Source organism: Puma concolor, chromosome B4, assembly GCF_028749965.1.
Source record: "Puma concolor isolate L17-30 chromosome B4, mPumCon1.1.hap2, whole genome shotgun sequence".
Lineage (NCBI taxonomy): Eukaryota > Metazoa > Chordata > Mammalia > Carnivora > Felidae > Puma > Puma concolor.
Genome location: NC_141673.1, coordinates 52,215,708 through 52,243,352, shown reverse-complemented (window position 1 = coordinate 52,243,352; position 27,645 = coordinate 52,215,708). Strand labels below are relative to the sequence as shown.

Sequence of the window (27,645 nt, the reverse complement as noted above, 5' to 3'; positions counted from 1 at the left end):
TGCATGCAGAAAAACACACACAAAGAAAAAGAGATCTCGAAGGCAGAAAAAGCAGACTCTACTTCCAAAGAATAATAGAAATGTAAAAGTTACGTTGTGTTTTTGCAACAACAAGCATAGGAGTAGAAAGCTACTTTTACCAAAAGCTAGATGAGATTCGTCCAGATGTGAATTTCAGCACATCTGTATAATGAAACCGAGGTAAATTAAAACAACTCAGAACAACTAAAGCAGATTGAACATAACTCACGTGGCATCCAAGTACACCCTTGATGTGCAACTGACTGATTGCACGTAAACTAACTCTCACACAGAAGTAAACAGCAAACGCATTCTGATTGCATGCTTCTCCCACACTCACATGAGTATGGCGCTCACACGCCCTCAGCCTCCGGTCAGTCAGGGGAGCCGCTGCCCATACAAGGGAAGAGACGAGAGAGGGCGAGAGCTTATCCTCAGCCCCACACGACCACAGACTGATATGCGACCACACAAACAGTCATCAGTGTGGGCCAAGCTGTGCTGACAGCCATTCATCCTCTCACCAAATACTGAGCACCTTCCCTGGCTTCACGTTCTGCTTATTCCAAAATGTCTAGACATGGAATTCCTGGAAGTCTTGGTTGAGAAACAGGCCTGCTCTGTTGGTTTCATGGTATGACAGAAACAGTTTTCAAAGAGGCAGAGCCTTGGCTTCATGGAAACTGTTTTTGGTTATCCAATTTTACTGAACCAGCCTGCAGTTTGTATTTCCTGTTTTTGTTTTCTTCAGATGCCAGAAGGCAGGCACTTCGTAACTGTTAAAGATCAAGAGTTTTCTTTTCCACGCAATGTTCAGGCATAGAGGAGTCTGGGGGATAAAAGAACAACTTAGCAGCTTGAGGGTATAAAATAGACCAGTAGAATAATGAATACTACCTGGATGTTTAGGAGCAAAGACACACTGATCTGGTTACTTTTTAATAATTCAAGGTGCCCTTACTGCTCCTACTGTGGGGACTGAGCTAATAAGGCTAATGAATAACTGCCCTTCAATGGGCTAAATTTCCCATAAACTTAGTGCACCTGCGTTTCTGCAAACAAATCCTACATCTGCCTTTAAAACCTTATGTATGTGGGGGTGGGGTTGTATATGCGGTGTATCTGCGTTTATATGTGTGTGCGGGTGTGTGTGTGTGTGTGTGCACGCGCGTGAGTCACAAGTCACCTCGCATAAGTCACCTCGTCCCAGAAAAAGGTTTATTCTTTTGCGTCCCACCTTTTCCAAAGCATCATTCACTTTCCCCCCTAAATTTTATTATTTATAAGGATTCTAGATTATTAGAAATTAAAGTTTTACCTAAGCGTGGAGTATTAAAATATTCCCACATCATATATTCAAAATGTGGTTGTTTCAATATCCTAAGAAGTAGAAATTCAGTAAGCTTTTTTTTACTAGACACTATAATGAACAAAACTGGGAAGAATTAGGATACAAGCATGAAATTGGAAATCCAGAGATGGAAGAGTTATTGGATGTTGCACAGGTGTAACTGTGTCATTAATTTAATGAATATGTTCTGAGTGCTCTACAAATGAGCCTGTATTCTTCTGATAATCAGGGAACAACAAAGGAAAAATGTTTAAATATAAAATGGCATTTGAGAGATATATTATGTATTTGTTTCATTCGTGAGTGCTTCTAAAAAGAAAGACTAAAACCTATGATCAAGAAAATTGTATACAAAAAAAATTATCTTTGACTAGAAAGAAACAGCAGGAGATGTGGCACGAGGCTGAGTAATGGCCATACTCGAAGAACGCCCTTGTCTCTGTGCAGTAATATGCGACAGCAGTAGCGATGTCATCTGCATGGAATAGGGATATCCATGTATCTGGAATGGGATAGCCTTATCCTTGGGGCTACAAATCTCAGGTGAGTTTATCTCCAGAATCCAAGTCCTCGTTCCTTCACAGGAGATTCCTAGAACTCCAAACCCATCTAGATTGGAGGTAAATACTCTGGGAGGACTGCTGGTTATACCAACAGCACCGGGATGACCCAAGAGAAACTCAGATTCACACTCTTGCTGTCTCCACCCACCTTGGTACCTACGGCAGGAAATTGGAAAAACTCTGCTTATTTAGTCCCCAACTCTTCCAATGCTGGGATGTGATCCTAGAGATCCACTGGAAGTAGTTGATAACCGCAACCTGAAAATGGACTTTATAAGGGCATCCGATTCCCTAATTATTGCATAGATTTATATTAGCCCTTAATGAGATTTTTATTTGATATCAAAGATAATCTAACTTTCCTCTAGAAAAATAAGACTATTTTTTTAAAGGACAGGGTTATGATATCAGCTATTTAAAAATATTATAAAACTAAAAATATGACAATATTGGAACAAATAGTAAGCTCTAAAACTCAATGTACAGAAGAACATAATGTGAAATAAAAAGCAGATCTTGAAACAATTCATCCTATCACACTGGAAAAGCTGATTACTCAGGAAAATAATTCAGGTTAGAGCCTCTTACTCCTACCGAAACAAATTTTGATAAAATAATAGAAGCATGTGTAAATTGATGTGGGAAACAAAGGCAGAAGGAAATGGCAGGTAGAACTAAATTTCCTTATAGCCTGCAACCCATTGACAAATACTTGAGGCAGGCAGAGTAAAATGTTTCTCCAGGAACTCCCTACTGTCTTAATGTTAATGTTTTGCTCCAGGGAAAACCACCTTAGCTTGACAATAGCTAGGCCTCCACTGTCTTGGGAGTCTTCTTTAGCATATGAAAATCTCACTGGAAACTTCCCCCCGGACTTTACCTCCCCCAACCCCGTAGTATATAACCAGTCTCTCCTCATGGCCCCAGGGCTGCTCTTCCTGCCCACGGGTCCTGTCCCCATGCTTCAGTAAAATCACCTTAAAAAAAATTTTTTTTAACGTTTATTTATTTTTTGAGAGACAGAGACAGAGCATGAGCTGGGGAGGGGACAGAGAGAGAGGGGGAGTCATAGATTCCGAAGCAGGCTCCAAGCTGTCAGTACAGAGCCCGACGCTAGACTCGAACTCATGAACCATGAGATCATGACCTGAGCCAAAGTCGGACGCCTAACCGACTGAGCCACCCAGGCACCCCAGCATCACTTTTTTTTTGCACCAAAGTCATCTTCAGGAATTCTCTTTGGCCACTGGCTCCGGACCCCGCAAACCCCACTATCACCCCCCAAAAACCTCATCATAAATTACCACTTACCAGCTCTCTGGAATAAGAGTTACCTTCCAAGCATAAAAGTAATAGGAAAAAGTGACAAAGAAAAGAATAGTTTTGACCACATAGGATTTTAAAGACTCTGCATATCGCCACCTTAAAAAAACTAAATAATAAATTGAAAAATATGCCATAAAGTATAAATAGTTAAAATACAGTGAGCTTTGAAAATAAAGAGCACTATTATTTCAAATATAAAAATGAGCATCGTACACAGACATTTTACATTGTCTAATAGAGGCAGGAAAATGTCTTCTGCCTCTATTGAAATTAAAAAAACAAATGAACACCAAGAAAACGCTTTTCGTTTTTTAAGTCAGCAAAATAGTTGATGTGATTAATAACCCATACTGATGAAGTTACAATGAGCCAGGCACTCTCCCACACTGCTAGCCGGGGCAAAGGGGCACAGCCTATGTGGAAAGTAATGTGGTATTTTGGCAATTTGTTCTAAAAGCCTTTTAAAATGCTCATAGTTCATGTCCTTTGACATAAGAATGGTACTTCTAAGAATTTATTTTAACAAAATAATGAGATGAGCTCTAAGATTTTGGTATACATATTAGTCCAATAAGTATTTTCTGAATGCCTGTTCTGTGCTCGGCCGTGTGTTGGCAGTCATGGGGGATAAGACGAGCAGGTTTTCTGCTCAGTGACCATCTAGTACTTTGTAAAGGATGTTTATTGTGATATTTCTAGTATGAAAACCCTAAAAACAATCTAAGTAACACACAATAAGGGAATGAGTAAACCAATTATGGGGATGTTCATAAAATGGATAATAAGGGCATTAAAAACGACTTTTGGAAAAACCTAAATGACATGGGAAAATGCTTATGTTAAAATGTTAATAGTAAGAAAAAAAAAAGTGCAAAACCAAATATGTAATATTATCCCAATCATGGGAAAATACATATTCATAAACTAGAAGGAAATGAACATGTGTTTGAACACGTTAACATAAGTGATCTCTGTACTTTTCTAAAAGTCTTATAAGACCTGGGCTATAGTCTCAGCTCCATTGCTTATTACTCATATATGACTTTGGGAAAGTCAGTGAAGGCTCTGATAGGGAAAAAATTATGTTATAAGATGGCCGACAGAGCTGATAGGGGAATTCCAGACCCCGCTCAAAGACTCCCCTTCCAGGTTCTTCCTGCCTTGCTTGCCTTGCATGCCAAATTACTATTGTGGAAGTAAATGACTATAAATTGTCCTCCATGCTTATGCTGGGGACTCAGACCTTAGGAGAGTGATCTCCTCTGAGCCCACCAGTGTGAAATAAACCTCCTGCCTTCCAAGATCTCCGAGTGCTTGGTTCTTCTGCTAGGTGATCCAGACCAGGTTCCGTAACAACTCATAGGCCTGAATTTTCTAATTTGTAGAATGGAGCATTAATTCTGGCCTTGACTCCTTCCCAGAATTCAAATTAGATAATGTATGAAGTGCTATTTTGCAAGCTGAAAGCTCTAAACAAATAACCCATGCTTTATTTTCTTAGCAGGGAAGGGTGATAAGCTCTCAAATATTAACTCCTTTCTTCCATTTTTCCATGTCTTTTTCTCTCCTTCAAACTCCTATTTAATACAATGCTCATTTTGAGGATGTTTCTCTTGATTGGATTCCATCTGCCCCAAGTCACTTTTTTTTTTCATACTTATTGGCCAGATATATCTCATATGGTGACTTTCTTTAATCTGTGGTCACTTACCAACTGGGGCTATGTAGAGCCTTTAGGAAATCATAAAACTGCCAGTTAGTCACTCCTGTCCTAATGTTTTGCCTAAAGGAGACAGGAACATGCCGAGCTGCCCTAAAATCAAGAGATCTCTTCAGGAAACCATTCCACAATTCATTCCTCTGATGGGCGACTTCTGGATCTTAAATATTATTCCCATTCCCATTACATTTTAAATGTAAACCTTCCTCCGAGGCAAAGACCACCCACCTGATGCCTTGTGAGGCACTGTTCCCAGCAGAGGGACATTGACAGTTGGGTCTGCCATGATGCCTTTATCCAGGGAGCGTAAGGACAGGAATTCATAGAAGTACTCTGCCTACAACAAAAGGCAATGACAATTAGTACCATGGGAACCACGGAGCTTGGGAAGGCATTTCTTCACTGGTCATTCCTTTGAAGGGAAAGTGACATTTTTCACTATAGGAACTCTGGTGGAGCACATGACATCCAAAAAATTGTGCAGGCAAAACTCGTCCTTCTGGATTTTAGAACTCTAGGAATTAGACTCTGGAGAGAAGTGATGCTTTAAAAACATTAATGACATCTATCCAAAATATCCACAAGGCAGCCTTTTCGCTTAATATTACTTAGTTGCTGTCTTTTAAAAGGATTGAGAAAAACATGCTCTTGAGGAAACAAGTGGTGTCAAAACAATTAAGCAACTGTTAGTCCTTACACAATCAATCCACTTTGGCTTCTTGGGTCATTCTTTAAGTCTTTTGATCAGAATTTGGAAAGCTGTAAGATCTAAGGGAAAATGAAAGCAGTAACTTATTGGCAAAAGAAGATATTAAAGTCCAAAACTTAATGATTTTGCTGTTGAGATTTATTTTTCAGTGCCATTCCCTTTGGCAGGATTACATTTAATGTCTCAATTTAATTATGGAGAGAAAAGCCTAAAAGTGCAGAAGCCACTGCCGCACTATGGCAACGAGTGATAAAATTTTACATTCTAAACATTTAAATTTTCCCACTAAGTCTAGTAGAGAAGAATAATTCCTCCTACTTGAATATCCATGAAACACTGAAACCAGCGAAGTCTGATCTCACTGGAGAGCTTTGATGCTTAACTGATTCTCAACTGGGTTATTCAAAAGATTTGTGATAGAAACAACGTGTTCTTGCTTGGGATTAAAGAAAAATCAATAAATAGTGTAGATGCCAAAATGAGAGGCAAGCTGAGTGGTTCTGCAGTTATCTGTAGAGATATACAGAATTTGGATGGGTTCATTAACTAAATTATTAATTACATGAATATGGGTTACAAAGAAGTTTAAAAAAAGAATATGGCCTTTCTTTATATTCAGTATAAAATTTATTTCCCAGTATGGAGAGTATTAAGAGATACCTGCTAGACATTCACACAATTTTTTGTCCTAAGTCATAGAATCAATGTATTAGGTGTTAAGGACTTTGTAGGAGGATGATAATGCAAAGGGGTGATCTCAGCTGCTATGGGGACATTGGCTATGCTTGCAGCGTGTTGGAAAACACTTCCTGGTTTCACTGGACCAAAAGAAGCACCTTAGTTGACTAAATTCCCACTGTGGCCCCTTCTTTGGGTTGTGGCAGTGTTCCAGAAGACCACCATGAAGGGTCCTTGGTAACAAACTTTCATGAATTAATTTTATTAAATTCATTCACCAGGAGGGCCCTGAGGATAGAGTCAATTCCTACCCTGATGGAGGAAAGGCAGAGGACTGCAAGTCTGATGAAGGAAAGAAGTGTCATCAGGAAAGGTAAGTCAGTTTGGAATGAATTCCTTTGAAAAAGAGAACGTTATTTCCGACCTTGTGGTAAACTGACAACTCTTAAAAGTGGGCTACTTCTCAGATAGTGTTTCATGAATCCGGGTGTTTTAAATGGCTCTGCCAGCTGCACTTCCCTCTACACTTTACTGGATAATGTTTATCACTTGACATTTGGTTCTAAAATATATTTTAGTTGGCATTGTGAAAGGATTTAGTGATACATGCCCTTATAATTCATAACTTTGGTTTATTTGCTTTATTAAGTACAGTAATAACAACAACAATAACATAACAAATGCCTGCGTAATGCACATGAGGTCCCAACGTTTAACACTTGTAGTAACAGTACATATAATGATGGAAAAGAGCTGAGTGGACAGAACACAAACATGCTGAAAATGAAACATTTCAGTGGCTGGATTGCTTCAAATACCATTTAACAGGTCGTCATTTGCTGCTCATAATTCTATCTTTGAGCTCCATCACTTTATAAATGAAATCTACCTCTATATGGGTGATATACTTTAAAAGGAATTAATAAAAATATAATTAAAAATAAGTTAATTTTTTTGTGTGTTACTAAGAAAAAGGATGAAAGACTAGCCATCAATATTAAAACAATGATTGTGTATGATTGATGCTAACTGATTTTTTTCCTTTTCCCTCTTTTCCAAATTTTCTACATGGGGTTCCTTGCCTTTTATAGTGAAATAAACCCATTTATTTAAAAACCAAACATTTATTATGTATCCTGCTTTCAGTTCTGTGTGGATGATGATAATCATTGGCTCCGTTTGAATAATTCTCTGATCACAGATGAAATACTCTTTTTTTGGACTTCTATGTAGGCTGTGCTCATGTAACAATTGGATTTAAATCTCTTGCTTGCGTACTTGCTTTAAGAAAACAACATTTACTAAGAACGTAGCTTCTGAACATGTCTTTCAAAGACTTTTGATGATGTTCAAAGAATGTGGAACTGAGAGTTTTACTCAGGGTCCAGAAACAATTCCATAGAGCCACTGGGTCTCCTGTTGTTGCTTTTGAGTTTGGCCACGTTAAGTAGGCTGGCTAATTAGTTTGTAATTCACATTGGCATGACTGCTCAATATGATGTTTAATGGATTTGTCTGGACAGTCAACATTCTCATTCTTATCAATAATGAATTTCACACTAGAGGCTGTAGGGTGTCCCTTTGATTTCTCTGAGAATCAGTGAGTATCAGTTTTTCTACTGCAAATCTAAGACTATATCATAGGGCAGGAATTGGTCAAAACAGTTTCTTGCTTGGATTTTTATTGGCAATAGGCAGTTTCTAGAGAAAGCTTTTTTTTTTTGTTCGTCTTTCTTTCTGAAGATGATAATGATGCTATAATTTCTGAAATCTATAATTTCCTTCATACTTGGTATATATTTTTTAAAGGGGCTTGCCTATCTACTGTTTTCATTGCCTTCTTAAAAATCCTAATGTGGAAACTGCTTAGAAATTGACCAACCTGGGGGGTCTGATGGCTCTGTCGGTTAAGCATCCAACTTTGGCTGGGGTCATGATCTCATGGTTCAGGGGTTCAAGCCCCACGTCAAGCTCTGTGCTGACAACTCAGAGCCTAGAGTCTGCTTTGGATTCCGTGTCTCCCTCTCTCTCTGCTCCTCCCCCACTCATGCTCCGGCTCTCTCTCAAAAACAAATAAACATTAACCAAAAAAAAGCTGCAGTTGCACAATAAAAAAAAGAAGAAAAAAAGGAAAAAAGAAATTGACTAACGCTTTGTCTCTGATCTCGACACTGACTTCTTTCAAAGTTTCACTTTGTCATTATAAACGGATCTACCCAAACCATGAGTACCATATAAATATTTCTACAAATAGATTATCATCACCGTGTGGTAGAGATGACATATATTCCTCATTTAACTTAAGTATTAACTTAAATAGCTAAAATATTTCCCTCAAAGTTAAAATGGCTGATGAAATAAGCGATAGATTTATAATGTCATATTTTCAGTTCTAGACAGGACTTTCTGTTTTTACTTTATTTATAATATAATAAACAGTCTTGGTCCCAAACCTCTCCACTGGAAGAACTTATTGGGGGGCAAATAAAACTTACATTCTAGGCCAAAGAACAGCGAGCTCACTTTAAAGTTTGGGAACAAGTTTCAGAGATTGTAGATTTATTACTTAGATAAAAGGAACTCAGAGCATGAACTCTAATAGGGAGGTGGCATATTGGAAAGCATGAAACCTCTATTAGGGAAAAGAACATTTTGTTTTATTAAATGACACTAATGGAAACTCAGGTAGAGGTAAGTAGGGTGCTTATTTAAGAAACACATGAAAAGATCGCCTTGTATTCAAACAAAGAATGGGCCTATTCAGGAGAATAATTCACTTCTAAATTAAGTTGCTGAAAAATCTTGCTGGCCTGGTTTGCCATGCAGTAAATTTTCTTTTCATGGAGAAGTATAAAAGACACCCAAATATTATCAAGAGAGGAGTTGAGTGCTGGAGCAAGTTAACTTGCTTCCAAGCAACTTGGCTGACTATTAAGGTTGTTCCTTCCAGAAGAGATGAAGACATCATTTAAGCGGCAAAATGGAATAAACTCAGAAGGCCCTTCACTCTGGCATTCTTTCTTGGGTGGACTCAGCGAGAGGAAGCAGAGAACTACATTGGGAGGAACAGGGAGAATCCAGGATTTATCATCTTTGAAGTTATGGGTTTGTGGTGCATACTTAATCTAATAAGCACAATAATTACAGGAACCTCTGAGTTAAGAATCAAAGGTTTTTCATAAAACCATGGCTCTCAAACCTCTTTTGACTTCATGTATCATGATGCTAACCTAAGTGTTCATGAGAGAACACTAAAGCAATAGTGGGATCAGGGTTGTCCTAAAAAAATCTCAGGCGATTTGTAGATACAAAGCATATAGATGTTGTAAAGTTTGAAATCTACAAATAATTTTTATTGAGTGTTTACTACACTCCAGTCACTGTTCATTGAATTCTCACAAGAACGTGGTGTTATTATAGCATGCATGTTTGTTCAGATTAGCCAGGCATTCAGTGTGAGAATTACTAGGAGGATTTGAAATAGTTCCTACACTGTATGTGAAGGGCGGGAAGAAATCTCCTAAAGTAAGCATGAAAGGAAAATAGTTCAATGTTAAGTCCCAAACAAAATGAATAAACACGCCCAATGCTTAAAATAATCTGACGCCTGAATGTCTAGACCAAAAATTGCCAGATCTCACATTCTTCCTGGGCATTCTACTTGTCACCTCCCTGCAAAATTTCATCCTTCAAACTCACAACTCGTTATCTTTGGATGCTGTGACACTCTGTGGATTCTTCTCCCGTGTCTTGATTTTCCTGCATTTCCTTATTAACTCTTCTCCTCTCAGCTCCTGACTGTAAAAATCGCTAAGACTCAGGCCTCCGCTCTTCTCTCTTTATATTCTATCATAAAACTCATGCACATTCACAAGTTGAACTATTTCCTTTTGGGCAATGATGCTCAGTGTGAACCATTCACACTGCCTCATGGCCATGCTTGTGTGCATGGAGCTTAAGTCATTTATCTTCCCAAACCAGCTTCCTGACTCGATGTCTTTGTATCTGTCAACAGTATTATCATTTTTCCAATAACAAAAGTACTGAACCTCTGAGTCATTGTTTCTTGTCTCTACCTCATCTCCCAATAGCCAGACACCAAAGCCTTGTCCTTTGTCCTTGTATAATCTTTTGATTCTGTCCCTGCCTCTCACTCCTACTGCTTCCTCCTTAACCCAGCCTTTGTTTACTCATGTTGGCATTATTAGAACATTTTCTGAAGTATCTTTCTTGCTTCCCTCTTTAAAACCTCTGCTATGGGGCGCCTGGGTGGCTCAGTCGATTGAGCGTCTGACTTCAGCTCAGGTCACGATCTCGCGGTCCGCGAGTTCGAGCCCTGCGTCAGGCTCTGGGCTGATGGCTTGGAGCCTGGAGCCTGCTTCTGATTCTGTGTCTCCCTCTCTCTCTGCCCCTCCCCCATTCATGCTGTGTCTCTCTCTGTCTCAAAAATATATAAACATTAAAAAAAAAATTTTTTTTTAAACCTCTGCTATAACATAAGCCAATATATCTAGTGGAAACATCGGTTTTGCCATATCACAATGCTTTCCTGTCACCCCTTATCTCTGGGATAGGGCCCTCAGCCTGTCAAGTGTCCTTCAAAATCTGGCTCCAAATTTCCTTTATTTTAGACTACTCCCCAACAGAGGTCCTCTTCTGAGGCTCAAATGATGTGCTCTAAACATTACCAAAGCCATACCTCTATTCCAGTGTTTTCGCCTGCACTGACTGGTAATAGGACCCAAACTAGCATAGCCCTTAAACATACACTGTCCTGTATTATTGTTAAACTTTTCCCACGTGGAGATCGTGGATTTTCATGTACAGTTTGGATTCTTTGTGGTTAAGGATGGGATTCTATCTTTCCCCCAACACTACTAAGGATTCACTCAGCATTGGGCACACCAGGTATTTAATGAATATTTGCTGAATGAATGAATGACCTACTGAGAAGCATCCAGATGCGTAAGCCCAGTGCATTCCAGGGGACACTGCTATGGTGAAGGGGCATGAGCCTCTGATTTTACCGACAGGAATCAGCTTTTCTGTTTCGGTAATTGCTAAATTACTTTTATGGGTCAAAAGATTCCCTTTTACTTTGCTGTGTGGTCAGTCACTGCGGCATATGTAGAGAATAGAGAACATGTTTGAAAAAAAGAGCAATCAAACATTGACATTTGATATCCAACCAATCTCTGTGTAATTCGTAACTGTTTTATGCTTGTTTAGGGACAAAACCTTGGCAATGAGGCTCCCAGAATAAATATAGGCAGATAGTGTAGACAAGGTCCAGTTATGACACATGATGTTGTCCAATGCTCTTCTGGTTCATGTTTCCAGAAGAGACCGGATCTCTTCTATAAGTTACATATATATCATTTTAATTATATGTAATTCACATAATTTTAAGTTTGTACATTTTGTAAGATTGTATAAATTTATATAAATTTTGCCTTGTCTAATTACAATATGCAATTACAATGTCACTGAGAAAGTGTGAAATGTCAACAAAGACATTTTTCCTGAAGTCTTTTGAAACTGGCTCTAAGAAAAACTTGTTTCAAAACCAAAAGAAAAAGCTCCTCCCCATGCAGAGTAGTTATTTAATTATCTCACTGGTTTTGGCTTAATTGATAACGAAATGAACATTGCTTAGAGAATTTCAATCAGCCTAGTTCTTCTGTTCCAGTAATCATTTTTATACACACTGCCATCGACCACAGTTAGTGGGCTGGGTTGAGGGAGTAAAGCTATTGGAATATAATGGCAATATTCAAACTTAAAGTCCAAGTAAACACATCCGGGACCATGAAAGTTTTGTAAACTAAAACTGGCAGGAGATCACAGGGTTTGGCTTCACATGAATCTGAAATATCTAAGACATTTTCCATCTTTTCCTCCTCTGGTTTGGAATCACCATTGCTCATGCAAACCAGAAACAGACCTGGCTATCTGACAAATCACTGGCTAGTCACTCTCTTTTAAGATTCCTGAAGATAGAAAACCAATGTCATAGAGCACTATATTGCTGTTTTGTGTTGGATAAAACCAAAAGCGAGGGGTTTTTAATGTTTATTTTTTGAGGGAGGGGTAACAAGAAAGCAGAAAAGCAAAGCACTGGGGAATGGAGAAGAGGTTTTTCTCTTCTAAAGACCAAGAAAAAGGATGCAGTATGCAGACAAAACGGGCTCTAAAAATACAGCCCCCTTCAGCATACTGCTTTCACCTGATTGCCAAAATTTTCCACGGGAGGGGCAACGTAGGCAGCAGTGAGGCTACCGAAGGCTTCATTCCTCTTTATTCCTCAAGGCTTCTGGGACAAGGACCTCCTCCTCCCAGTGAGCCTGCCCTAATCCAAACATCTGCAAAGTTATGGGTCAATGGCAACCCCCAACTTGGGCACTGAGAAGGCCAGTATTGGGCACTATCAGGTGGGGTAAGGAATGGGACTGGGGAAAGAAAACTTTGTTCTAAGGGGTACAGCTGGCACCCAGCGGGCCAGGGCCAGGCCAAACAGGAGGTGTGGGAAGAGAAACCTCGGGAGCACAGCCACACGCTTCCCCTGGCTAGGATGGTAATTATTGGAGAACATGGAAGGGCTCAGGAGGCAGCGGTTTGAATGCATGATGATCTAGAGGAGACGAGAGGGAGATTTCAGCTCTGAAAAAAGAAAAGGAGTACTTTCTCTGTTTTTTTTTCTTCTCATCTCACGATGTACATTTGAATATTTCTTTTCTTTTTTTTTTTTTAAATTTTTTTTTTTCAACGTTTATTCATTTTTGGGACAGAGAGAGACAGAGCATGAACGGGGGAGGGGCAGAGAGAGAGGGAGACACAGAATCGGAAACAGGCTCCAGGCTCTGAGCCATCAGCCCAGAGCCCGACGCGGGGCTCGAACTCACGGACCGCGAGATCGTGACCTGGCTGAAGTCGGACGCTTAACCGACTGCGCCACCCAGGCGCCCCTGAATATTTCTTTTCTTAAAGCTTCAGAAGCAGTCATTGGGTATTTGTTTATATGGGGGGGGGGGGGTGGGTGGAGAGAGAATTGGCTAAGAGCTATTTCTTTGATAATAATTTAAAAACTGAGTGATTATCCTCACACATCATGGAGTACATTTATTCTTCATCAGTATCTCATTCCCTTGTTCTCACCTTCATGCAATTCACACAATAGTGTACCTTCAGTACATCACATTTTTTAGGACAGAATGACTTTTATAAAATGTAGAAATAAATTTGTGTAGCACCTATAAGTAGCTTGAAAGGGGCAAGACTGATGTCCCATTTCTTTCAGTGTTCTTTTTAATGTAGAGTTATCTCCTGGGATGTGTATTTATTTTATTCCACTATAAAAAGGATTCGGAAATCTTTAACTGACTTAGAAATATCAGTGGGTGTTCTCAGTGATGACTTTAAAAATATTTACCATTAGGTCATGTTTGTCTTAGTTTTAGCTTCAGGTAGTTTTCTAAAATTCTTTAATATACTTTTATTGAAACCACATGGACAGTGTTAACTTACGTCTTGATAAAAGCCAGAAAAAAAACCAGACTTGCCTTCTTGACTTTATGTTTTTTTTTTTTTTAAATTTTTTTTTTTTTTTCAATGTTTATTTATTTTTGGGACAGAGAGAGACAGAGCATGAACGGGGGAGGGGCAGAGAGAGAGGGAGACACAGAATCGGAAACAGGCTCCAGGCTCCGAGCCATCAGCCCAGAGCCCGACGCGGGGCTCGAACTCACGGACCGCGAGATCGTGACCTGGCTGAAGTCGGACGCTTAACCGACTGCGCCACCCAGGCGCCCCTTGACTTTATGTTTTGAAAAAAATGCATTAACCTATTTGGTAAATAAGAGATATGCCTTAATTTGACTTCTTTGTCCATATAATCACAATTTCATATATCAGGATACCATGTTACAAGATGCCTCCGATGACCAGTTTCTCTGTTCCTATCTAGAAACCAAATAGAGAAAAAAAAAAGTCTGTAATTTTAGTTTTAGATTTTAGGGAACTAGTGTTACTAGCAAAAGATTCAAATAGCAGTCATCACTATAAATTTATTTTTATACTTCAGGAAAAGCCATTGCCTAGAACATGCAGCGTAATCATCCTTTTTAATCTTCTAAGTTCCTCTAGATACTTGCTATTTTAAAACTGTTACTGGGGCGCCTGGGTGGCGCAGTCGGTTAAGCGTCCGACTTCAACCAGGTCACGATCTCATGGTCCGTGAGTTCGAGCCCCGCGTCGGGCTCTGGGCTGATGGCTCAGAGCCTGGAGCCTGTTTCCGATTCTGTGTCTCCCTCTCTCTCTGCCCCTCCCCCGTTCATGCTCTGTCTCTCTCTGTCCCAAAAATAAATAAACGTTGAAAAAAAAAATAAAAAATAAAACTGTTACTAAGACATGCATTATTCATCCTTTATAAGAAAATGAGAAACTGAGGCAGAGCTGAAGCAATTTCTTTGAGAACACTGATGATGAAAATCCATAATCTGAGGACTGGCTAAATCTATGGGGCCAACTTCAGTTGCCCCCTGACACCCCTGAGCAATTCTTTTAAACATGCCTGGTCTTTCCCTTCCCCCCACACACCAATTCCATAGTTTCCCCCAAAGTCCTCTGCCCCATCCCTGCTATCATTGCTCGACTGATGACTGGATCATATTCACAAAGGAAACAGAAATGGCTACACATGAATTCTCTCAACTTTTCTTCCATCCACCTACAAATAGCCCACATCCACATTCAGTCAGCTTCCTTCCCATATCCTCTGAGATTGGCTCTATCAATAATGCCATCGTCCCTCATGTATATTAATAGGACTAAAAGGTTAAAACCCAACCCTGTCGCCACGAGGCTCTCTTTCTTCCTTCCTGTCAGCACCATGCTTCCGGAGGAGTCTATACTCATGGCTGCAGTGTTCTTGCTCATCAGTCTTTGGCTCACTGAGGTAAGGCTGGTGCCCTCATCGCTATTAAAATGTCTTCATAAAAGGTCACAGATGGCCTCCAGGTTGTTACAGCCAATGAGCACTTTCCATCTTAATCTCTCCTGTATTCTCTGAAAATTTTTATTATAATCAACTTCCCTCTCTCTCTCTCTTTGTCCTATATCAGCAACAGTGTCCATGAACTCCTCCTCTCCTCCTGTCTATCTTTCTGTAATGGTCTTCCCAGGCTTCTCTTTCTATAATGGCACCTGGAAAAAGAGTTCTGAAGGTGGGCCCACACACCATAGCTTATGTGTCCATATATATGTGACTGTTTTTCTGGGCACAGCAGACCCTAGCTCTCCTCACATTCTTTTTTTTTTTTCAATTTTTTTTTAACGTTTATTTATTTTTGAGACAGAGAGAGACAGAGCATGAACGGGGAAGGGTCAGAGAGAGAGGGAGACACAGAATCCGAAACAGGCTCCAGGCTCTGAGCGGTCAGCACAGAGCCCAACGCGGGGCTCCAACTCACAGACCGTGAGATCATGACCTGAGCCGAAGCTGGACGCTTAACCGACTGAGCCACCCAGGCGCCCCTCTCCTCACATTCTTAAAGGAGTCCGTGATTCAAAAAGAAAAAAAAAAATGGTTAAGAGCCACTGCCTTAAAATGTTGATGTTTCCAGGAAACAACTCCTGCTCTCCTCTTCTTGCCTCTGCTCTCTTCTTGAAGTATTTTATCTATTTCTGTGACTTTATACCGCCATTTCAATGACCTCCAGATTTTTATCTCCACTTTCCATGCTTCTTCTTAGCTCTCAGTTCATGTTGGCAGCTGTCTACCAGACATCTCTCCTTGGGCCTAATTTATTTGAACCAAACTCATCACTTTCCTGATGAACCTGTGCACTCACATTTCTTTAGGTAGCACTGTATACCTGATTACCCAAGGAACAAATTTGGCAGTCTTTCTATACCCCTAACTTTTTTCTGACCAGGCATCTCCACAAACCATCCCTGATTTCTCAAATCTGTTCCCTTCTTTTCCTTCCCACTGTTACTACCAAAATTCAGGCATTTCTCACATAGGCTCCCATAATTGTCCCCTAACCTATCTCCCCATTAACTCATGCTATCTGGATTTATGCCTTCCAGGCTGCACTATCATCCATTTTTTCCTCATAAATGCCAACTGGGCCACACCACTACTCCCATGTGAAACTCTTAATAGTTTCCAATCACGAGGAAGAGTTTAGCGACAGCTTTGCCTCTGGCTCTGACCACCGGCCTCTTCTCTCACATCTTAGTTCCAACAAACTTTGAGTCCAATCTTAGGTCCAGTAAGCTTTAAGTCCACTGAACTGCCATGCTCTCTCCCGAATCCTGCTCCCTACTCTATGCCCGGAACGTCCACTCCCTTCTCTTGTCCACCACGCAAACTTTGACTTACCTCTCCGGGCACAGGTGAAATATCATCTCTTTGGTAAAACTTTCCCGTCCCAGATTCTTCTTTCCTGCACTTTGCCCCTTATCTTTACTATTGTACTTACAGTAACAATCTGTTTACTTGTCTTCCCCATTAAATTCTCCTCTATGGAAGGGACTTTATTTTTATTTGAATCCCCAGTGACTAACGGTTTTGGTGGCATAAAAGCTTTTTACAAAAAATAAATTCAAGCTTTGAGTCAAACTATTCATACCCTAAAAAAATAGGTAAATCACATCTTACCATGTCCATTCCCAGTCATGAAACTTCTGACTTTATTTATTTTTTTTTTTAATTTTTTTTTCAACGTTTATTTATTTTTGGGACAGAGAGAGACAGAGCATGAACGGGGGAGGGGCAGAGAGAGAGGGAGACACAGAATCGGAAACAGGCTCCAGGCTCTGAGCCATCAGCCCAGAGCCTGACGCGGGGCTCGAACTCCCGGACCGCGAGATCGTGACCTGGCTGAAGTCGGACGCTTAACCGACTGCGCCACCCAGGCGCCCGAAACTTCTGACTTTAAATGAAACAGAAGCCCCGGATAGTTGTGAACCCTTGACTGAGAGAGGTAGACACTGGCATCCCAATCACAAGTCAGCAGGAATTAGGAGATAACGGGGCCATGCACAAAGAGACTGAAGCTGGTCCTGAGCTGGCTCTCCATGGAGACTGCTAACAGTCCAAAATAACAACATCCACAGGCTGGGGTGAATATGGGTGAAATCTGGGCTACAGTAAGACCAACTTGGCTTGAATTCTCATTCCATTACTTACCAGTTGGTCTTGGGCATAGTCCTAGCCTCTTATCTATTGAGTGTGGCAGGCAAAAGACATTGTATACACCTACAATGCCAAGGAAGACCAAAAACAGATCTAGTATTTATGCTTACGGAGCTAGCAGACTGAAAGGGAGTTGGTCATTAACCAAATAACTAAAAAAATTAAGACCGTGATAAGATGCTTTAGGGGAGAAGCATGTAGCATTTTGGGAATATGTAATTAGGCTTAGCTTGCCTAGTTGTCAATAAAGGCTTGCCTGAGAAAGAATGGCAGAACTGATATCTGCTTATGGGGCAGACGTTAAACAGGTGACAGGGGGCAACATTTTTGGCAGAGGTAAGATCAGGTGCGTAAGCTCTGGCAGGACTTTGGCAAGCTTGAGGAACCGAAGTGGGGCCAGCACCTACTCTATGGTGTTTTTGCAAGGATGAAAGTAAGTAATGGCTAAAGTAGGTAACCAATGTTGACACATGGGAAGCTTTCAACAAATGGTAGTCATTATAAACAGGATCAATACATAATTCTCTTATTGCTGGGGCATGCTAGTGGGAGTTTCTAGACAGTGGAAGAATCCACAGGTAGAAAGGAACATTCTGAGGATTTCTGAGTGTTTGGGGTTAGAGGAATGTGATCAAGGGGTTCCCATGGGTCCTGAAGGAATCAGCTATGTGCTGTGGGCCTAGGAGTAGAGTTCATAAGGAACAAGGGGCTGTGAAAATAGTCTAAAAAATATTTTCCTCTTCTGTTTAGTGCAGCTGTGGGCTTACAGGTGAGGTTAGCATAAATAGGTAAAATTGGAATTGCTGTATTTCTTTAGCTTTAAAACAAATGAGAAATGTCTTATTGACTATGATCCTACAGGGAATTTTTAGGATAGAAGAATAAGTAAAACTACACCACAAAGATATAATCAATGAAATCCAGGCTATGGGACACTATGGGCCAAACACCCAGGGTCCTCAACAAAAATTTGAAGGAATAAGGAAAGAGAGAGAGATGGAGGGGAAACCTAAAGATTAGTGGGCACAGGGTGTGCACCTTTCTTGGATTCTCATTCAAATAAACGAGCCTTTAAAAATGTATGGGCAATAGTTGGAAATTTAAACACTAACCAGATATTTGATGATGTTAAAGAATTATTTTTTAATGGTTTGGGGGTTTTTTAAAAAAACTTTTTTTTATCTTTTATAGATACATACTAAAATATTAATAGATAAAATTACATGACACCTGAGATTATTTCAAAATATACTGTGGGAGGGGGGCATGGGTAGGGAGTATAGATAAAACATGGATGGCCATGAATTAATGATTCTTGAATCTGGGTGATGGATAAACGGCTGCTCATTTTTCTATTCTCTCAATATTTGTATATGCTCGAAATTCTCCATAATAAAATGCTTTTTTTAAAGTTTATTTATTTTGAGAGAGAGAGAGCGAGAGCATGAGGGGAGAGAGGCAGAGGGAGAGAGGGAGAGAATGCCAACCAGACTCCAGGCTGTCAGTGCAGAGCCCGACGTGGGGCTCAAACTTATGAACCGTGAGATCATGACCTGAGCCGAAATCAAGAGTCGGGTTGCTTAACAGACTGAGCTACCCAGGTGCCTCAATAAAAAGCCTTTTAATAAAGAAAAACAGCGAATACTGGCATTTGTGTTGGATGAATAAGCTTTAATTCATAGACAATAACACATCGCAAGTGATACAGTGATGCTTCCCCCCGGGCTGCATGCTCATTAGCTGTAGCTCCCCGCTCACTCTGGTCCTGCCATGCTGGTTTCCTTGCTGCTTCTTAATGTGCCAGGTACACTCCCATTGGAGGGACCTGGCACTAACTATGCCTTCTGCTGGGGCGCTTTTCCCCCAGATAGCCACATAGCTTACCCCCTTTTAAATTTTATTACTTTCTAGTAAAATGTCATCTCATCCAAGCAGCCTTGCCTGACCATCCTCTCTGACACAGCAGCCCCCACCATGCATATTCTTATTCTCCGCTTTATGTTTTTTACTAGGACTTATCATCACTTGATATATGTCCATTTAAACATTTAACAAATTACGTATCACCTCCTAAGCTTTACAAGGGCCATCACTCTCTTGTGTTCACTGCTGTATTTTCAGTACCTGGAGCAGAGCCTGTAGCATTGAAAGTGCTCAATAAATGGAGACATTGGATAAATAAATTGGATGAGTCAAAGAAAGAAAGAAGAAAGTTCAGCTAACATAATGACATTCTTCTGTTCATGTTTCAATTTGGTAACATTTTTGTTATTAATTAATTAGAATTAATTTACTTTAAAATCTTTGCCAGGGTCAGAGCTGTTGGCTGAGATTGATCTGTAGGGTAAAAGGCAAGATCTAGGAAAATCAAATGTGTTTTGGAAATATAAGCACAGTATAATTTAACCATAATTTTACTGATTACATGATTTCTTTCTACTCAGATATTAATACAAGAAGTTGGTTGTATGAGATAAAACATTGAGTTTAATTTAAACAGGAGTAAATACTCTTATTTCCTTTAGTAAGTTTAGATCAAGAGTATTATTATTAGAGTTTCTCAAAGAGAGAGACTGAGACCTCTTCTGCAACCCTCACCTTGCCTAATGCTGTGCTACACAATACAGGTAATATGTACTACTGATTTAAAACAGTACTTTTAAAACCACATACTCTCCGTTGCTGTCTTTGTCAGAAAACTTTTTATATCAATACAAGCGAGTAAATATGAGTGTTGGAAAACTTGTAAATAACCGAACACATTGAGCACATCTGAAGGAAGTGCACACCAGCAGAAAGAATCATGGTACCAAGCCCCTCAGGTGGGAAGGTACCTGGCACATTCAGAAAAGAGAAGGAGGCCAGTGTGGCAGGACCAGAGCGGGCAGGGCAGTGTGTTTTTCAGCATCCAGCAGGACGGGAAGCAGCCCTCCATCACAGGCAAAGGAATACGATGTTCCCAGTGGAGGAACCCCAGAAAGTGCCCACAGTAACAAGATCAGCTCTAAACATCCTCTGGGGCTACAGGAAACTGTACGTGACACCAAAGCCCTGTCTCTTACCTCTTGTCTCTGTTTCCCAGCCCCCCACCTGCCCCCCAGCCTTTCAGCCCTAGAGGAGTTGGAGAAGAGTCAATCATGGTGCCTTCCAGGCTGCAGCTAAGGGAGGGGAGGGGTTTTAACTCTGAACGCAGTCTGGAATTTTTACAGAGCAGTGGATATTTTAATTACTGAAATAAGAATAATCTTAGCACTAAAGTAATCAGAAGGCATTTTATTATCGTTGGCTAAGTAGAGAAAGTCCAGGATCTGCCTGAGGAGTCATCCAAAGGCCCAGGGAGAAAGTCACCTATACAGTAGGTTTACAGGGGCTGCTGTGGGAATCAGTAAAGACTACACAATGTGATCACACACGGTGGCATTTTGCTTATTTGGTGTAATAGTTTTAAGCCTCGGGTCCTTACATAAGGATCTTAGGTAGGAACCAAAGAGGAGGCAGCATATTTCCTTTGGTAACCTCACTGTCTTTCTATTTTGCCCACTTAACATATGCCGGAATATTAGCACAAATGTGAGCCCTCCTCTATTTCTTTTTAATTATTATATGTTATGCATTAGCTTTCTCATTTCTAAGAATTATTTGCTGTAAATTCCTTAGGACTTTCAATTTCCCTTCCTAGATGTAAACCTAGTTAATGACCATGACTCTCTCCAGAGAGCACATAGTGAACGACAGTACTTTACAGTTAAAATAAAGGGGTAATGAGGCGGATGTGAGCAGACACCATAGTTAGTCAAGCTGAGTCATTAAAGAAAAAAAAAAAGCACATTAAAGCTGAATCAACTGTCATCTTTTAGTGATGACTGTTGATTTGATGTGATGAGAGAAAGTTCATGCACGTGGATGGGTTGATTCGGCTCCCGGATGGTCTGGAACATCGTTAACTCATACAGACTGATTCTGGCCCTGGTTCAAACTTCTCAGCCTTTGTTCTTGGGCCTCAGAGGATGGCTTTGAAGTTCAGGATAAAGCTCTTCTAACACACCATTACCAAAGAATAACCTTTTGATTATGATCTCATGAAAGTATAATCAATAACTTACATAAGTTAAAACCATGGCAAACAGTGATGGTCCTGTAATTGGACCTTTATGAATTCCATATGTAACAATCTCTGCATTAGCTAGCAGTCTTGCATAATACATATATTTCTTCCCCAAACATAGCTGTTGAACTTTCTTAAAAGGCTATGAAACTTTTCACAGCTACTGTCAGCCTTGAACTCTTCGGGCCCCTGAACTTGAGTGTGGGTACATTAACAGGCAGGATTTTTGGAAAGCTTAAAAGGATAAATAAATATTTCTCCCCAATCCAATAGACACTCACTTGTGCAAAGCAATTTAATCAAAGCCAGTTAAGTTTTTACTTAATTGTGTAGCTTGTGTGCTTTAAAAAATAGTTCAGGGGGAAAAAGACCTCCAGCAAATGATTAAAAACATAAGTAGAAAATATATTCACTTAGTAAAGGCTAGGAAGCCGTTATCCCATTATCTACATTAGCTAAGATTGGTATTTACTCCTCTCTCTCGTTAAGCTAAATTATACTATTACTAATTTTAAAATGTAAGTGTTTAGGGTAGTTTAATTGGCTTCACTTTGGGAGGAAGGGCAGTATGCATGCAAAAAAAGACTTGGGAAGAAAAGTATCTAACCCATGGTCACAGTAGTTAAAAACAAAAACCAAAACAAACCAACAGAGTTCTCTGATGGATTGAAGGGGACAAAGAAGAAGTCTGAATTGAAGGAACATTTAACGACAGAATGAAAGACATGCAAGGAAAGAGGAGTCCCATCCTTTTAGACTAAACATCAGATCTTTAAGGAGAGATGAGACTATAAAGCCAAAACCAATAAATAAAGTTGGGGGACACATCAAAGGAGTTATTTTTGTATCTTCACCCTCTCTTCACAACTATTACTACCCCCGACAGTGTCACCTTAGTTCTGTTGCCTGTTACCATGAAGTAGCATTTTTTTGGGAGCACATCTGAAAATTGGGGAGGGGAATGGGAGATCCAGGCTTCCAGTTATAGAGTGGATACGTTACAGGAATAAAACATACAGCATATGGAATATAATCAATGGCATTGTAATGGTGTTTTATGGTGACAGCTGGTAGCTACACTTGTGATGAACATGGCAAAACACACACACTTGTCGAATCACTATGTTGTACACCTGAAAATAATGTAACACAGTGTGTCAACTATAGTTCAATAGAAAAAAGTTGCCAAGCTAATTTCCAGAAAATTTATAAACCGTTAGATTCCTTAGTTCAAAATAGCACCATTAAAGTAATCTTTGTGACTCTACTGTCACTTTATAAAACTTCTGCACTTGTAAATATGTTACTAGCTTTCCAATTAAAATTTGAATTACTGACTCACAATGCCTTCATTGTACCATCTACATTAAAACACGTGATATTTGATTCTGTATCTCCTCTATTTGATTATATATAATTCCTAAATGCAGAGACTGTAACTATTTACCAATCTATTTTAATTGTCCAACTTCATTTAATAAAAATAATTTCAAAGCCCTATACACACACACACACACACACACAGATGATCAAAGAAGACCAGTACACTGAAGGGGAAAAGGATCAAGCTTTTAACATCTTCTGTTTGATTGTTTTTAAGGAGGTATCAGTGAGCTGGTTTTGGTCCAGTTTCTGTCCAGTTGTGACAGAAGGCCACAGGCTACATAAAGAGGAAAGGAAATAGGCCAATGGGAAAACCAGATGTACACAAATCAGCAGGGCCAATAAGATCTAACTCGTGACTTGTATGAATGTGTGGAAACTAAAAGGTACTGAGAAATGAGTCTCCTGTATTTTTTTTCTTTGCAAAAAAGAAAAAAGGGATGGCTTTGGAAATTATAGACCTGTTAACATCAGTATCTGTTTTTATAACTCTCACACCTTGAAGAATAACCTAGATATCAACATAGGGTCACAAGAAACAAATAGTGCTTCCTCAATTGACGTCCTTCCTCAAAAGAAAGGGCAGGAAGCAATAGAGAGTCTACCTTTATGTCAAAATCACTATTGATTGCTTCCCACAATTGGGAAGTCCAGCCTTCACTCTTCTATAGGATGGCTAAACAATCAGTTTAAGAGTTTAAGAGTTTGTGTGGTATTACATTCAGACTGATCTTGGAAACCAATCTATCAAGATTTCCTATGAGTGGCTTTTGTAAAAAAAAAAAAGTGTGAAGGTGCTTACAAAAGCTGTGGCCTTTCTTAAATTAAGTGGGTTTTAATACTCTGGAAAACAGAAGCACCTAAATGTTCTTAATCAATTAAAACATTTCAACACTAAAACTAGAATAAAATTTGCAGGGACAAAAAGCTAACCATTGAGGTATAAGGGAGCAGCTGAAACTAGAGAAACCAGATCTGGAAAATCATAGTTTGTTACAAACTGAATATGAGTTAGCAATCTTCTGCTATATGGAAAAAGTCAACTTGATTATGAAATTTACTGTGTGTAAAATTCTTCCTTCATGTCATGCATTAGATAGGATACTAGTATCTATTTAGAGAACAAACTGGTGGTTGCCAGAGGGGAGAGGGGTGGTTCAACAGGTGAAAAAGATGAAGATTAAGTAGTCCAAACTTCCAGTTATAAAATAAGTCACGAAGATGAAACGTACAGCATAGGGAATACAGCCAATAAAATTGTAATAACGTTGTATGGTGACAGATGGTGACTACACTTAATTGTCAAATCACTATGTTGTACACTTAAAATAGCATTGTAGGTTAATTAAAAATTAATTCAATTAAAAAACAAGAATTGGGGGGACATCTGGGTGGCTCAATGGGTGAAACGTTCAAGTCTTGATTTCAGCTCAGGTCATGAACTCAGAGTCAGGAGCTCGAGACCTGTGTTGGGCTCCATGCTGCTTACGGCGCCTGTTTGGGATTCTCTCCCTTCCTCTCCCTCTGCCCATCATTCACTTGCATGTGCTCTATCTCTCTCTCTCAAGAAAATAATAATAAAATGAAATTTAAAAATAAAAATAAAAAAAAGAATCGAGAATTTAAAAAATATTAATATCTATTTTAAATGATACAAACAAATCAGAAGGATTCAGAAAAACATACCAAAAATCTACTGAAACCATTTAGGAAGTCTTAGGAAGGAGTGTTTTTGAAAATTAAGTATTCAGACTGACTACTTTTTCAAGTTCATTGTTGTCTCTAGTTCTTCTTGTTTGTTGTTTACATATCATTCTGGAAAGGGAGTCCTACTTTGATGCAAATGAATTTTTGGCTGTTGTTCTCAAGTCCTGAAAAGTATAACAAAAAACAACTAGATTTCATTGTAGCAAGGAAGATTCTGGATGGAGACAAAATGTGGGCCATCAAAATGATGAAACTCTGGATAGCCAAAGATGATGGCAGAGTTCCTACAGAAGGTAGTTAAAGATCTGGCCTATATGCTGAGAGAGGCTGAGATCCCTTTCTGCTCTGCTGATTGACTATTGACCTTAAAAGACTTTTGCATTCACAAGCGGCTTCCCTGTCAGCATTCACTCTCCAGTCCTCCTGCTCCTGGGCTGTACATTGTCTACTTCTTTTTCTAATTTTTCCACTCCCAAGTTTTATCCTTTGTTTATGCTACTCTATATTACTCTTCCTGATCCTTCCAAAATTTCTTTGTTCCAGGAAATCAAATCTTTCCTTAGTACTTATTTCTAAATTATCTTCCTCCCAGAGAGTAAATATTTCTGCAGTACTCTTTTCATCAGCCTGTTTTTAGAATCACCTTGACATTTTCTCTTATATATTTCCATCTTCAGCGCTTTTCTTTGGTTGTACCATATTTCTTGGGGTGATATTATTGGGGGAAATTGAAGTAATAGCAGTTCTAGTACCATGGAGAAACATCGTGTTTATTAAACGGAAGAAGGAAGAAAAGGGAGAGAGGTTGTAATTCTAGGATTGGTGGATTCCAGGGGAAAGAATTCACCTCAAAGAAAGAGCCAGTGTTCTAAAATGAACTGAAAGGAGGACATCAGAACAAAAGGGTCACCACACTTTGTGCTAACGTCATGTTGTTCTTCCTCCATAGGCAGTGGATAGAAGACAAAGCCAACCTATGAACCCAGGCTTTTAGAAACAGGCTAGCACAGGGTCAGGCCAACTTTTCAAAATCACCTGAAAACAACACTATTTTTAAAGATATATATCATCTGACTATTAAACACTTTTCAAATGTCATTGAAAATTTTGTATCTGTATTTCTTTTGATACTGTTGGAATTTCCACAATAAGGGATCTCAGAGAGCTTTGTAAACAGGTCAGTCTTCACAAAGCCCCTCTGATGGCAAGACATGACACTTTAGAGCTGGAAAAAGTCTAGGAGATCATTTGGGGAAACTGAGGGCCAGGGAGGTTAAATTATATTTCCAAGGCCCATCCATCAAGACTGGCTCAGTGTGCTTTCCATAATACCTCCCTACCACTGTCTCCATTACACGGATGTTAAAATGAAAGAGAAAAAAACCCCAATACTGATAGCAGCCTGAGATTTGGGGCACTACCATTGCTAAATACCTACCACGTCTTGGCCACTGGTGCTGGGTGAAATGTATGATGGCCAGAACCGACCAGTGCCCTCTCCAGCTATTGCCTCATCCTGTTATTCAGAGCAGTGACCAACCCATTGGCTTTGCCTCAAAATTTCACATTAGTGTGTGTGTGTGTGTGTGTGTGTGTGTGTGTGTGTGTGTGCATGCGCACGTGCTCGTGCACACATGTGTTTGTGTGTTTGCTAGACTGTGTAACCTAAAAACAGATCAACAGACTTCCTTATTCTTCATTCTGGGAGAAAATTATAGGCAATTCTTTCCTTCCACATTTTATGGGACTGTTGAATTGTGATATGGTGTTATTAACCCTCTCATAGCCTTAAGTTTCAGACGGAAACAAAGTGGGAAGCTCTGTCAGAAGATACGTTCTTTTGCCAGCTTTGTTGCTAACTCTGTGATTCTCACAATGTCTGGCATCACCCCTGGTCCGTGGTTTTCTAATCTGAAAATGCAGGTGGTGGAAAGAACCTTTAAGATTCCCTTCCCTTCTAAGAGTTTGTGATTCTGAGTGGAGGCAGCCCTTGACAAATCCTTCCAGCGTTTAACATCAACACCCTCCTGAGTATTTGGGAAGAACAGAATTCTTTCTGCATAGAAAACCGGGTAGAGAACTGGGCTCGATAAAGAGCTAGTTCTTAAAGTGTCAGTGTATTAGTTCTGTGCTCTTATGATCTAAGACCTCATGAGTAATCTCAGAAACGTGCAAACCTGGAAATTTGCTGCACAGATATCCTGGATGTGCACTGTTGCCTTTATCAATTTCTGATATTTTCTAAACTACAGAGATACATGTTGATAACCAATTGATGAGATTGCTTAGGGTGAGCCAACAGGGTGGCTGAGAATCCCTCCGTCAGACCTGTCCATTTCCCTTCTGTTTGCCACCTGTTCGCTGCAGGAGATTTTGCTCAAAGAAGCAGGTGAGGGCTCCTGTCCTTGAAGTGGCTACAGGAGACTCTCTGCAGCAGAGAAGCCAGCAGTTTATAAACAGTAATTTGTGTCTACCTACCAGGCTTTTTTTTTTTCTTGCCTGAACCATTTTATTCCATAGACAGCAAATTCAGGACAAGTTAACAGACACTTCAAAGGCTAAAATGCAGAATATTTACTCTGATATCAAGACTTCTGGTTCAAGTGAATCCAGCTGCCTGAGTACTTTTCTCCAAAGGGTCCTTTAAAATTTTTTTTTTTTTCAACGTTTATTTATTTTTGGGACAGAGAGAGACAGAGCATGAACGGGGGAGGGGCAGAGAGAGGGATACACAGAATCGGAAACAGGCTCCAGGCTCTGAGCCATCAGCCCAGAGCCTGACGCGGGGCTCGAACTCACAGACCGCGAGATCGTGACCTGGCTGAAGTCGGACGCTTAACCGACTGCGCCACCCAGGCACCCCTCCAAAGGGTCCTTTAAAC

The 27,645-nt window shown here is 39.9% G+C and overlaps 1 protein-coding gene across 1 annotated transcript in view; it reads right to left on the bottom strand.

Annotated features, from left to right (window-relative positions):
* WIF1 (Wnt inhibitory factor 1) overlaps positions 1-27,645 on the bottom strand; it is a 69,398-nt gene that overhangs the window by 21,212 nt on the left and 20,541 nt on the right. Inside the window, exon 3 of the mRNA XM_025926915.2 lies at positions 5,210-5,318. Within this exon, the coding sequence (XP_025782700.1) occupies positions 5,210-5,318 (109 nt within the window). The remainder of the gene's footprint in view (positions 1-5,209; positions 5,319-27,645) is intronic.